This window comes from Rhinatrema bivittatum, chromosome 6 (assembly GCF_901001135.1).
Source record: "Rhinatrema bivittatum chromosome 6, aRhiBiv1.1, whole genome shotgun sequence".
Lineage (NCBI taxonomy): Eukaryota > Metazoa > Chordata > Amphibia > Gymnophiona > Rhinatrematidae > Rhinatrema > Rhinatrema bivittatum.
In genome coordinates, this window is record NC_042620.1 from 223410829 (window position 1) to 223425964 (window position 15136).

At 38.9% G+C, this 15136-nt stretch overlaps 1 protein-coding gene across 8 annotated transcripts in view; it reads left to right on the plus strand.

Annotated features, from left to right (window-relative positions):
- KLHL4 (kelch like family member 4) overlaps positions 1-15136 on the plus strand; it is a 569208-nt gene that overhangs the window by 507934 nt on the left and 46138 nt on the right. For all 8 annotated transcript variants that reach the window (XM_029606594.1, XM_029606595.1, XM_029606600.1 and 5 more), the window contains one exon: positions 8090-8286. In XM_029606594.1, the coding sequence (XP_029462454.1) occupies positions 8090-8286 (197 nt within the window). The remainder of the gene's footprint in view (positions 1-8089; positions 8287-15136) is intronic.

A 15136-nucleotide genomic window follows, 5' to 3' on the forward strand; every position in this document is an offset into this window, starting at 1 on the left:
TGTGTCATCCAGTTCACAGGCCCTAAATCCAGGTGGTCGCACAATGGTAGGGATTCCTTCTCTCCACTCCCATGAGCTGTGAGAGCAGTGTCCATAGGATTATGAGCGTGGTGTCCATAGTGGACGGCCTGGACTAGGAATCAAATGCAGGTCTACTAGGAAGCTGTGCCCAATGAGCCGACCATGATTATCAGCAATTAATTGGGAAATGATTTATGCTGAAGTTGTTATTGGTAGAAATGGAAGAATCTTTCCATTCATTATTTTACAAAGAACAGAAAAATGTCTTTAGGGAAACATGATGATATTGCAAAAATTGGAAAAAAAAAAAATTGAAAAAGTTACAATGGATATGAAAAAAAGTTTTCTAGCGTCCTTTTTAATTCTGTTTTCTATTATTATTCATGCTAGAATACATGAAGGAGAAAATTGTCTTCAGTTTGATTAATTAATACTGGTCTGCTTTACAGTATTACAGTTTTCCAAAATAATTACTGCATATTCCTTCTGAATATAACCGGATTAAAGTTACCCATGCAAGTTCAGGGCAGCAATATTTTTCCAACCAGACTTACCCAGCTAAGTTTATTCCACTACTAGTGGATATTAATGCCAAATAAGTTGTAAACATATCCCCAAAACATCCCCTTCCTTGCCTCTCCACTGTTAGTAGGACTGATGATTAGAACGTTCAAATGGTGACTTTTGACTCCCACTTGGTTGAATTAAGAGGCGGACTGGGAGGGAACTTTCCTTCACCCTACCCTAACCTCCTTTCCCCTTCCCCTCTCCTCACCACCCTCTAAAACCCTTTTACTTTTTATTTTTACCTTTTGTTTTGCAAGTTACTTCAGGTCCCAACCTGGTTTTACGTGCGCTGGAGTTTTAAAATCCGGCCGATAGTTTTTTGTGAAAGACATTTGTTTGTAGCTACTTTCTGTAAAGGAGTAGCCTTACTACTCCCTCCTTAACCTGTGCAGGACCAGACTAGATGAGATGTGTCTAACCAAGCCCACTTCTGTTTTACAGAATATGTATTTTATTTATTAATTTTTATTTTTTTTTATATATCTTCATTGCAGTTCATAATGGTTTATTTCTCATTTTTACCATTTTTCTATTCTGGCTATGAATCATCTTGCTCAAAAAATAAAGTCCAAAAAGGGATAATCCTTCCAAATTATAATATATTAACAGTTGATGCTACAATGAATTGCTTTATATAGTCGACCATCATATTAATAGGCAATGTGCATTGCTGCAAACTTAACTGCAATCATTATTGCTGGCTGAAATCTATAATCATAGGTCTGCCTACCATTACATCCCATTTTTTTAAATCATTTTTTCAAATTTGCCATCTAAAACTTTTTTTAATGTTTTCACTTTTTTTGTTTTAATTATGTTAGTAAAACTTAATAAAGCTTAATATTTATCATACATTTAGTATAAACTTATTCTAAACACTCATGAAGAAAATCATCACAATGGGGAAAAAGATACCATAACCAGTTATATAAATCTTCCATATGGACCTTCATGTGGATTGAAAAGACTGCTAATCCAACGTGGTCCACATTTCAGAATTTCCAACTTTCTGCTTCAGGGAACCAGTCAGTATTAAACCACCAGGCTTAATAACTCTAAAAACATAAAAACTTAAAAACTCTATGGGCATCAAAAACTCTTCAACACCATCAAATCTTCAAATTGAGAAATCTCTTTCACTAAACTTCATGAGTTCAAACCAGCATTTTTCTTCATAATGAAATGGCATCTGAAGGAGGGCAACTATGTCGTCAAATTTTAAAGAAATTCAGTATATCCAAAGGGGTAGATTTTAAAAATTTGCACGATCGCGTACGTTTGTTCGCGCACCAGGCGCGAACAAAAGTACGCCGGATTTTATAAGATACACGCGTAGCCGCGAGTATCTTATAAAATCCGGGGTCGGCGCGCACAAGGGGGTGCACATTTGTGCAACCTGCGCGCGCCGAACCCAGCGCGCGCTGCCTGTTCCCTCCGAGGCCGCTCCGATTTCGGAGCGGCCTCGGAGGGAACTTTCCTTCACCCTCCCCCCACCTTCCCCTCCCTTCCCCTACCTAACCCACCCCCCTTTACCTTTGTTGGCAGATTTACACCTGCTAAAATTAGACGTAAATCTGCACGCGCCAGCGGGCTGCTGGCGCACCATCACCCGACCCGGGGGCTGGTCCGGAGGCCTCGACCACGCCCCCGGGCCCACCCCCAAAACGCCGTGGCATGCCCCCGGCACGCCCCCTCCCCACCCCTTTTACGAAGCCCCAGGACTTACGCGCGTCCTGGGGCTCTGCGCGTGCCGGCGGCCTATGCAAAATAGGCGCTCCGGCACGCAAGGGCCCTGCGCGTGTAAATCCGGATGGATTTACGCGCGCAGGGCATTTAAAATCTGCCCCAAAATGGTTAAAATATTTTTTCTTAAGTAAATTTCCAGTTTTTTTCCATTTATAATGAACCAAAAATTAATTTATTTGTTATGTAGTACATATTACTCATCTTTACGTTTAAGTTTACCTTTTCTTCACCATTCCTGTTTCAGCCTTTAATCCACATGGGGTTTCTGAAGTAACTGTCTATATTTTCCACTATTTTTATGCTTTTTCCAATTATTCTCCTTTGTTTACTCATCTAATTCTAAAAGGGTTTTTTTATATTCTTTTTCAAGCATTTATTGCTTCTTCTCCCTAATGCGCTGGTAGATTCTCACTCATTTCTTCTACTCATTGAAAAAACTGTCCAAACTTAAGGTTGGAGATCAATTTTGTCTGTTCACGTTCATATGGCACTAACTTTTAAAAAGGAGATAGAGCAGCTTTTAAACTAGAACAAGGGGGAAAGCCAACAGTCACTCAGCAGTGCATGGTTCAGAGGAATGTATCCTTGAAGGATACTAGTGAAACAGGAGAGTTAGGGCATCCCAACAGAGGTTCCAATAAAAGCAAACGTAGTCCATGTGCCTATATGTAAAAAATCACCTGAGCTAAAGATTTCCAAATTATCCCTAAAAACTGAAAAGTAGGTCGTTAATACAAACAAAAAACACACTTTGAAATGTCTGTATGCCAATGCCAGAAGTCTAAGAAGTAAGATGGGAGAGTTAGAGTGTATAGCAGTGAATGATGAGATAGACATAACTGGCATCTCAGAGACCTGGAAGAAGGAGGATAAGCAATGGAACAGTGCTATTTCAGGGTACAAATTATATCACAATGATCGGGAGGATCAACTTGGTGGTGGTGTTGCAATTTATGTCTGGGAGGGTATAGAGTCCAACAGGATAAAGATTATACAAGAGACTAAATGCTCAGTAGAATCTATATGGGTAGAAATCCCATGTGTGTTGGGTAAGAGTATAGTGATAGGAGTATACTACCGTCCACCTGGACAAAATGGTCAGACAGATGATGAAATGCTAAGAGAAATCAGGGAAGCTAACCAATTTGGCAGTACAATAATAATGGGAGATTTCAATTACCCCAATATTCACTGGATAAATGTAACATCAGGATTTGCTAGAGTCATAAAGTTCCTAGATGTAATAAATGACTGCTTCATGAAGCAATTGGTTCAGGAACCAATGAGAGAGGGAGCTATTTTAGATTTTTGTCTTAGTGGAACACAGGATTTGGTGAGAAAGATAATGGTGGTGGGGCCACTTGGCAATAATGATCATAACATGATCAAATTTAAACTAATAACTAGAAGCGTGACAATAAGTAAATCTATAGCTCTAACACTAAATTTTCAAAAGGGAAACTTTGATAAAATGAGGTAAATAGTTAGAAAAAACTGGAAAGTGCAGCTGCAAAGGTTAAAAATACAATCCTAGACGTGCAGTCCAGATGTATTGCATGCATTAAGAAAGGTGGAAGGAAGGCAGAATGATTACAGGCATGGTTAAAGGGTGAGGTGAAAGAGGCTATTTTAGCCAAAAAAAATCCTTCAAAAATTGGAAGAAGGATCTTTCTGAAGAAAACAGGATAAAGCATAAGCATTGTCAAGTTAAGTGTAAAAAATTGATAAGACAGGCAAAGAGAGAATTTGAAATAAATTTGGCCGTAGAGGCAAAAACTCATAATAAAAACTTTTAAAAATATATCTGAAGCAAGAAACCTGTAAGGGAGTCGGTTGGACCATTAGATGTCTGAGGGGTTAAAGGGGCTCTTAGGGAAGATAAGGCCATTGCAGAAAGTCTAAATTAATTCTTTGCTTCTGTGTTTACTAATGAGGATGTTGGGAAGATACCAGTTCCGGAGATGGGTTTTAAGGGTGATGAGTCAGATGGACTGAACCAAATCACTGTGAACCTGGAAGATGTAGTAGGACCGATTGACAAACTAAAAATTAGCAAATCACCTGGACCAAATGGTATGCATCCTAGGGTACTGAAGGAACTAAAAATGAAATTTCTGATCTATTAGTTAAAATTTGTAGCCTATCAATAAAATCATCCATTGTACCTGAAGACTGGAGGGTGGCCAATGTAACCCCAATATTTAGAAAGGGCTCCAGGGGTGATCTGGGAAACTATAGACCAGTTAGTCTGACATCAGTGCCAGGAAAAATATGGAAACTATTGTAAAGATCAAAATCGTAGAGCATATAGAAAGACATGGTTTAGTGGAACATAGTCAAGATGGATTTACCCAAGTGAAGTTTTGCCTAACAAATCTGCTTCATTTTTTGAAGGGGTTAATAAAAATAGATAAAGGTGAACTGGTAGATGTAGTGTATTTGGATTTTCAGAAGGCATTTAACAAAGTCCCTCATGAGAGGCTTCTAAGAAAACTAAAATGTCATGGGATACTAGGTGATGTCCTTTCATGGATTACAAACTGGTTAAAAGACAGGAAACACAGAGTAGGATTAAATGATCAATTTTCTCAGTGGAAAAGTGTAAACAGTGGAGTGCCTCAGGCATCTGTACTTGGACCGATACTTTTCAATATATTTATAAATGATCTGGAAAGAAATACGACGAGTGAGGTTATCAAATTTGTGGATGATACAAAATTATTCAGAGTAGTTAAATCATAAGCGGATTGTGATACTTTACAGAGGACCTTGTGAGACTGGAAGACTGGGCATCCAAATGGCAGATGAAATTTAATGTGGACAAATGCAAGGTGTTGAATAGAGGGAAAAATAACCCTTGCTGTAGTTACACGATGTTAGGTTCCATATTAGGAGCTACCACCCAGGAAAAAGATCTAGGCATCATAGTGGATAATACTTTGAAATTGTCGGCTCAGGGTGCTGCAGCAATCAAAAAAGCAAACAGAATGTTAGGAATTATTAGGAAGGGAATGGTTAATAAAACGGAAATGTCATAGTGCCTCTGTATCGCTCAATGATGAGACCACACCTTGAATACTGTGTGCAATTCTGGTCACTGCATCTCATAAAAGATATAGTTGTGATGGAGAAGGCACAGACAAGGGTGACCAAAATGATAAAGGGGATGGAACAGCTCCCCTGTGAGGAAAGGCTGTAGAGGTTAGGGCTGTTCAGCTTGGAGAAGAGACGGCTGAGGGGGAGATCTGATAGAGGTCTTTAAAATCATGAGATGTCTTGAATGAGTAGATATGAATAGGTTATTAACACTTTCGGATAATAGAAGGAATAGGGGGCATTCCATGAAGTTAGCAAGTAGCACATTTAAGACTAATTGGGGAAAATTATTTTTCATTCAATGCACAATTAAGCTCTTGAATTTGTTGCCAGAGGATGTGGTTAGTGCAGTTAATGTAGCTGGGTTCAAAAAAGGTTTGGGTAAGTTCTTGGAAGAGAAGTCCATTAAGTGGCTATTCCCAAAGTTGACTTTGGGAATAGTCACTGCTATTAATTGCATCAGTAGCATGGGAACGTCTTGGTGTTTGGGTACTTGCTAGGTTCTTGTGGACTGGTTTGGCCTCTGTTGGAAACAGGATGCTGGGCTTGATGGACCCTTGGTCTGACCCAGCATGGCAATTTCTTGTGTTCTTATGTTTTGTTCTTATGTATTTGAATCTGTTGATGCTGTTAGGTAGAGATGTGAATCGGAACCGGAATCGGTCCGGATTCCGGTTCCGATTCACATCGTGGTTTTTTTTTTCGTCCGGCCCGATTGCGGTTTTGTTTATCGGCTGTGCCCGAGCCGATAAACAAAAAACCTACCCCGACCCTTTAAAACTAATCCCTTAGCTTCCCCCACCCTCCCAACCCCCCAAAAAAACTTTTTACAGGTACCTGGCCATCCAGTGCTCCTACCATGTGACAGGGGCCGGCCATTGGCACGGATACCCTGTCACATGGTAAGGGCAAAGGGCCATCGGTGCCATTTTGATTAGTGGCAGGCGACAGCCCGGGTGCTGGAGATTGCTCCCGGGACCCCCACTGGACCACCAGGTACCTGTAAAAAGTTTTTTTGGGGGGTTGGGAGGGTGGTGGAAGCTAAGGGATTAGTTTTAAAGGGTCGGGGTGGGTTTAGGGGTTATTTTTATGTGCCATTTTTCCCGCCCTCCCCCAAAATGATAAGAGAACCCCCACAAACAATATCATGGAGTTTTCCTATCGTTTTGGGGGAGCCCCCGATTTCTGACTATTTTGAAAATATCGACAATATTTTCAATCGTCCGAAGCCCGATTCACATCCCTACTGTTAGGTATTCTTGAAACCCTATATAATATCAGCTCTGTATGGATAATCTATTTGTATAAGACCCATGCTGCCTTCTGCTTTTGGAATATAATATCAGCTCTGTATGGATAATCTATTTCTATAAGGTCCGCACTAACTTCTGCTTTTGGAAGATACAATCTTGGTATACACTGATTCATATACTATAGGTTACTTGATGGAACCTGGAGGAATTTTTTGTTCTTATATTCAAATTTCTGATATCTTTATTGGACCAGTTTTCTAAAACTGTAGGAGAGTGTGTGTATTGCAAGTTGATTGATAACTTGATTCATATTCTCTGCTGTTAAAGCACTTTTCAATGTCATTTTCAGTTTCTAATAATATTTGTTGGTACTCTTTTTTTCTCAGTAACTTATGCTGGATTGCTGCACCCTCTTGAACTCCTAGATATTTATTCACACCTATCTGCTGAAGTTCCTTTATGTGACATTTTTTAGTCAGAGAGATTTTTTCAGTAAAGTCCCAGTGGCCTGTTATTTATTTATTTACATATGCCACAGAGCATGGTGACATATAAAGCAATGTACATAGTCAAATAAAATACATAAAATACCAGAAATGTTCAAAATGATTAAACAGTACATTAACACATCATCCAACCAACCTCTCAACAGAGGGTATCACCCCATATTTTCAAATGCCTTCATATATCTGGTTCCCTTATAATATATTGAGTAACTTATAGCCTATAATAATACAGCACAATTGATATTTGGAAACAAATTCAGCTCAATGGAATTCACTAGTTTTAGGAGAATATCAGTGATGAGCAAAATCATTTAAGCAAGCAGAGCAGTTCTTTCCTGTATTTTCTAAAATCATAATTGTTGTTGCAGTATCTTCAGTCCAAACAGGACTCCAGTATGTTTTACAGTTTAGGACACAAGAAACATATTCAAACACCTGAAAACATCATAGCCTAGTACTCTTCATGCATGAACTTTCCAAAGTAGTAATAGAAGGAACAATATTATCATTATTCAAGATGAAAGGAAATGACATGTCAAAGGTCTGCATGCCGAAACGTACACAGAAAATATTTTTTAATTACTATTTATGAGTAGTGGACGAGAAAATAAAAAAGCTGGGCATTTTCTGTATAAAGTGGAAACCCAAGTGAGAAAATTTTAAAATTCCCAAATCCTGTTGTCAAAAACTTGGCAGGTAACTACTTTGAATGGTAGGCAGCTGCTGACAAAAAAAAAAAAAATCCATCCATCACTGCTGTTGCTGAGATTTCAATGCAGAGCTTTAGCAAAAAGAATCGATTGAAAAGCAAACAAATGCTTTAAATGAACAGGCGAAAACAATCATTTAAGCTATAATGTATTCAGTTTAAAGTATCTTTCTGTTTTCTGCATCTAATAGGTATGTTAGAATTAAAGGAAGATACGATAGAAAGTCTGCTGGCTGCAGCTTGCCTACTGCAACTATCTCAAGTTATCGAAGTGTGCTGCAACTTTCTCATGAAGCAGCTGCACCCCTCCAACTGCCTAGGGATTCGGTCCTTCGGAGATGCTCAAGGCTGTATGGATCTTCTGAGAGTGGCGCACAGCTACACCATGGTAAGATAATTAGTGCAACTGTGTTTTATTAAAACAGTTATTTATGCATTGACCAATGAGCATTTTTTACTCTTATGTAAATGTATAAATGCTACTTATTCACATATAACTCCTTTGAAAATTCACACCTAACATCATACTTAGTAGAGTGCATAGAAAACAATTTTGATTTATTGAGAGTATCATCATTATCATTATCTGAGTGATTTTTCGAATGGAGTCAGATAGTGACGAATGTGAAGGCTCCCTCTGAAAAGTTTCTTGTTGATGTGTGATTAACAAGAAAATATAGATCTGACCTGCTAAGTGTAAAACCCAACAGCAGCTGGGGTAATGATCTGTGGATTTATTTGCCAAAAGATTGCTGATTGTAAACTGATGAAATAACTATGCAGAGAAATAAATGCTTTATGTGGCACTATATATAAAAAATATTTCTAAAATATCATACCCATTTTCAAAAGCCCATTTATGCACATAAAATGAAATTTATGTATGCAAAACTCAGTTTTACACATGTAAATCCTCTGGCCTGGATTGGCTACTGTTGGAAACAGGATGCTGGGCTTGATGGACCCTTGGTCTGACCCAGTATGGCATGTTCTTATGTTCTTCTTATGTTCCTATGTAGGAATGTGCACAGAAAAATGTTGTTTGTTTTGTTAATTCATTTTGTGTGCCTCCAGTCTTCATTTTGTTTATTTCATAACATAAAAAATATTTTAATTTATTTGTACCATTCATTCTTCATTTTCCATTAAAATTACTGGGAGAAGCAATGCTTTCTATTTTGGGCTCCAAAATTGGGGTTTTCTATTCAAGTTTAGTGAAACCTTCAGGAAAGCATTAGCAGCGGGAGAAGGATACTCCAAGACACTAGTGGAGTAAAGTGGATCCAAAAGTGTCATGAATAGTCCAAGGCACCATGACAGGGCAAAGTAGCTCAAACAGGGGTATCAACAGCCCAGGACACTATGAGAGAAGCAAAGCAGCACCAAAACCAGTAAGAATATCCCAAGGTCCCAAAAGAGGGGCAAAGGGCACCAACAATAGTGGTATAAGAACCCGATGAGAGGTACAGCAGCTGTGAAAAGCATCAGCTTGGCATAGCAAGACCAATAGTAATTACTGTAAGGGGTCATGAAATGAAATTCCAGGGGGGCAACTCAGAACTAAAGTCAGGAAATATTTCTTGATGGAGAGGGTGGAGCATACCTGGAATGCCCTTCCTGAGGAGGAAGGGCATTCCAAGAATAAACACTGTAGAACCCTAAAGAATAGAGGATGGAAATGAAGAAAAGGGTACATAGGGGTAACTTGCTAGTACAAACAACTACAGTACCTGAATGTAATCTGCTTTGAAGTACTGAAAAGCAGAAAATAAAAAATTGGATACAAATAAAAAATCAGATAGTGTGGCGGTTACTACCCTTAACCAATAAGCCTTGATGAAATTACAACATTCCTCTTTACTTCAACAGCCAGGGTGAAAAGGGGAATTAGATGCAGACAGCATCCAACGGGGACCCTAACATTTAGGGTCTGGGGAACTGATAAGCATGGGAGTAACCTGCAAGGAGCAGCTGTTCTTCCTTTAACAGAAGGCATGGGGTTGCTACCCTTAACCAATAAGCTTTGATACCATTGTTGCCACTACAAGATAGCTCTCTGCTTTGATAGGGGAGGGGGCAGTGTGGGGGGGGGGGGAGTAATTGAATTCAGATGACAACCAACATGGGTCCTGATTTTTACGGTCTGGGGTAGGGAAAAAGCACAGGATTGCTTCTACAGCCAAGTCCATAAGGAAAGCACATCAAGCAGCACATTAGAATTTTCAAGAAGGCTCTCACCCAATAAAAATGTTGCTAGCAGTATAGTTTTAATGGGTCATCATAAGGTTTGAGGATAACTACATGTAGTGGCAGTTGCTAGCCTTAAGAGAAACATGGGAGTAACCTGCACAATGCAGCAGATACTACCATAAGAAACTTTCTGGATAGACTGGATGGACCATTTGGTGCTTTTCTGCCATCATTACTATGCTACTATGTTACTATAGGACAGTGTAGGGCATAGCAAACAGCTACAGCACAGGGACCTCAAAACTCTTAGGTACAGTGTGAAAGGGGCAAAGGGCACCAATGTTAGTAAAAGGCAGACTAACACAGCAAGGCACAGAACAAAGAGCTAATGGCGGCATCGAGTGAGTGTGACTGGCCAGACATGACGCCTATGCATTAAGCAGGACATATTTTGGACCTGTTTATAATTCCTGAAAGTAATGCTGTCTCAGGTCTGGTCTCTGGTTTACAAATGGAGCCTATCCTGTGGTCTGATCATTCCTTATTTCCTTTGACGTTTGTACCAGGGAAGTGAATTTAAGAATTTAGCTGTTATTAGTAGGTAAGCCTAACACTGGATGATTGATCTGAATAAGTTTAGTGATGAATGGAAGATAATTCAAGATAACCGGAACTAGAAGTTTACCTCCATGTTAGTTGGTTTGGTTTCTGCTGCATTGGTTCAATGAAAGTTAAAGTGCTACACCAGTAGCATCCTCCAGTGCCACAATTTAATAAGGAGCTAGATTTCAGACAATGGACTATGTGTCAGGATGAAAGGTGGTGGCACAAATCACCAACATAAAGGAGAGCTATTGCAGGCTAGGCTGACTATAGATCTGAATTTCTGTAACAGAGGAGGAGTAGCAGCAGTATTTTCAACTTCTTATTCAGTCTTTGCTAAAAGCCAGTTGGAGTTATTTTCGGTAGTTGATAAGCTATTGAATACTTATAGATCCAGTAATACCATGAAGATGATTAATAGTCAATGCTTTGCTGAGTTTTATGAGAACATGGTGCAAACAGTTGTGGGTGTGGTTTGTGGGGGTTCATTTCACCCCCTTGGTTTTGACAGAGAGTGTACATGCATTGTGGGATGATGATTAAGTTGAAATCCTCAGGCTGTGTATTGGATGATCATCTTTTATGGACTCAGGTTTGGTGAGGTATTGAGCAGAAGAGTTAATCTAGAAGTGTAAAATCCTGATGGCTAGTATGTCCAATCCTTAAATGAGGGAGTCTTGTAGTTGATGGTTTTGATATTTACAGACCTGTTTCTAATCTTTGTTCTAAAGGGAAAATTTTAGAAAAGTCTCTTTTGGTTCAACTTAAGGAAGTTTTGAAGGATCATAAGTAGGACTTTTTATTTTAGCTGTTTATCAATTGTAAATTGAAATGTTTATTTTCCAACTTATTAGGGATTTGTTGGTACCAAAAATGGGTGTTTATCTGTGTTTTCACGGCACAATTGCTATCATTAAGTATGTTATCCAATTGAATCAAATCCATAAATATGTGCAACTGAGGACTCATTGGGGTGGAAAATGCAGACAAAACAAAGCAGAAAATCCAGGGAAGGCAAAGGAGAGGTGAGAGAATATATGGGGACGTGATGTTTTTAGAGATTATCTAATAAACTCTTGTGGGTTTTTTTTTTTGGTATCAGGGTATTTTATTAGGGAGTGGTGGTTAAAACCTAAAATCAGAAGCCCTAATTATAAGGTATTGAGTTCCCACCAATGCGACACATTGCAATGTCTTCTGAAGAGAAATGGATTAAGGAGGATCTGTAATTTTCATTCTCTTTGACATTTTAGCCACTTTTAATACCATGGGGCATTCCATCTTATTTATCAGACTGTTTTCATGGGTTCTGTTCTCTCCCTTCTAGCCTACAGTAGCAAGTTTCTTTTGGTGAGAGCCAGCCATCATGGCGGGATATTGAGACAGAGGTCCCTCAAGGGTCTGCCTTGTTCTTATCACCATTTAAAATCTACTTGCAGCTTCTTTGTAAGATCATGGATAAGCATGGTCTGGTTTATAAAATTTATGCAGATGACATACATTACCTCGTATAGGAAATTACAACTATAACAACAACTTTGCAATTTCTTATTCACTTTCTTTGGGAAATTAGTTTCTGGATGAAACAAAATTTTGTCTTAATTTTGCTAAAACAGAGGCTATCTCAGCGAATCATCATTTGCTTTCAGAAGAGTGTTTAGGTTTGACAGTAGGGGGTTGCCACTGTATTTTTCTGAATTTATCAGAGATTTGGGAGTCCTTATTGACTTCTATCTGCTTTTTAAAAATAAAGGTATTTTCTGACACAGTGGTCAATTAATGCATTTGGTTCTCTTTTTGGAAGAAAGAGAACATTGTAATAGTACTAGAAAGGGAGAAGGGGGATAGAAAAAAGGGAATCATATGGGGTAGAGAAAAGGGATAAAAGGGGGATGGGGAGACAGGAGATTTCAGAGAAGTGTAGAAGAGTAGAGAATGGAAAGAGATTAAGGGGAATCAAGTATCTGGGAAAGGGAATGAGTAGAGGAGAGGTAAGAGGGTTCAAGGAAGGGGAGGGAGAAAAAGAGGGGACCCTGGCTGGGGACAAGGATCCAGAATCAGGAGAAGTACTACTGGGTGCGAAAGCCGGCAACAAAAGCACCGCGGAGGTGCGATCGCTGCCGGCTTTCACAGGCCCACCCCCCGCTTTGCCCCCCCGCCCCTCGTTACTGCCGGATTTTCTAAGTTGTGTGAACTTAGAAAATCCAGGTCTATACTTGTTGTTTGCTTTATTATTATTATGTATGTTATATTAATTTTAATGTTATTATATGTTTTATATATACATATATAATATATATTATATTATATTTATTATCATAAATTTCAGATAATACTCATATATTTATAATAATTTTGAGTATTCAGTGTTTTGTACATCATTAAAGCTAGAATATTTTTAACTATATAATTATATATATATTATATTATTTATTATTTTATATGTTCTGTTGTGATCCACTTACCAGAACTAGTCTGTTAGAAGCAGAGCAGAAATTTAATAAAGCAAATAAATAAATACATAAATAAATACATGCATAAACAAAACACTGTTTTTGTGACGGCCCTTGAGGGGTACCCCTATCAAGTCTAAATATACTACAAAATAAGGCATTTTGATTCAACTACTGAAAACAGGGAGCTTCGACCACAATTTAAAAGTGTTATTAGTATATAAAGTATTAGAAATAAAACATAAAACAAACAATCTAATGTCCTCACTAGGTTTTAGCTTTGTAAACAACCAAACTATTTTTGACAGCTACATTTCTTTGCTTTCTTATGATTTAGTTAATGTTTCATAAAGCTTACTAGAGTCAGTTTTTCAATGTGACATTGCAGCAGCTTTTTGTCCAACTCCATCTCTCACCCCCAGCTCTACTATTTGATCGTAAATTCTTCTGTTTTTAAGATACTCCCCATCCCCTCCACCAGATTATAGATACTGATACTTTAAGAGAGCTCCTGTGGCTAGAAAAACTCCAATCCAGGATTATACCTGGGGAAAATATCTTCTTGCAGGCTATGGCAAAGGTATTTCTGCTGAATTATTCTGTTTCTGCAGAAGAAAATGCATACATATGAAGCACGTTAGTTTACCTTTTGTGTTCTATTTTGTAAAGTGCAACATGTGTTACTGCATGTTATTAGTGACTAGACCCTATTGCTAATTATCGGGCAGATACAGTAAAAACAGCAAGAGAGCCGGTGCTCCAAGGCAAGCGCCCGCTCTCCCGACGCACGCCCAGGCCACTCTCCTGGGCGTACGATCGAGTATTTAAATGAGGGCCCACGGTAAAAGGAGGCGCTAGGGACACTAGTGCTTCCCTAGCACTTCCTTTTTGACAGAAGCGGCGGCTGTCAGCGGGTTTCACAGCCGACGCTCAATTTTACTGGCGTTGGTTCTCGAACCCACTGACAGCCACGGAAAACGGGCGCTGGCTAAATTGAGCGTCCGTCTTCCAACCCGTGAGCCACAGGCAGATTTAAATTGTTTTTTAAATTTTGGGGCCTCCGACTTAATATCGCTATGATATTAAGTCGGAGGGTGTACAGAAAAGCAGTTTTTTCTGCTTTTCTGTACACTTTCCCTGTGCCGGCCGAAATTAACTTCTGCCTTTGGGCAGGTGTTAATTTCTGAAAGTAAAATGTGAGGCTTCGCTGCACATTTTACTTTCTGTATCACGCAGGAATAACTAATAGGCCCATCAACATGCATTTGCATATTGTGGGCGCTATTAGTTTTTTTTTGGGGGGGGTTGGCCCCTCGTTTTCGACGCGCTATTACCCCTTACTGTATAAGGGGTAAAAGTAATGCGTCGAAAACGCATGACGAAACCAGGGCTAAAGGTGCGCTTGGCCGAGCACACCATACTGAATCGGCCCAAATGGAAGCTATGGTGATTAATGCCTGCTAATGTGCATTAACACAGGCCACAGGTTCATAAATAAATCCAAATGTTCCTTAAAAGTGATGAAATTCCACTTAAATGATCTGCCCATTTTTGTTTCTTAAAAACGTACAGAGATGTAGGTAAGATTGCCCCCCAAAAAGCAATAATATACCTATCATGAAACTTAACATTCCCTTATATTACCTTATTTTACAAGGTAGGATGAGAAGGAATACTATGTACATTATTAACTGAGATGTATTGTTCAATAGAAACTCATTACATCTCCTGGAATGAAGTTAAAACGGAGACTGCTGGGATGTTTAGCTGCCAGTAGTTAATTCAGATTGAGAGTAAAATACCTCACTGTTTACAGTTTTTTCCTATTTCCTTCAAAAGGATGTAAAAATTTGAACACCCTCCTCAGTATGTGTACAAGTTATGATACAGAGACATATAATTCCAAATTACTGTGTTAGGTGTGAAAATATGTGAAAATGTCTCTTGAATATTTTAGAAATCCCAAAAGTCATAATTGATTGTGGCACTCAA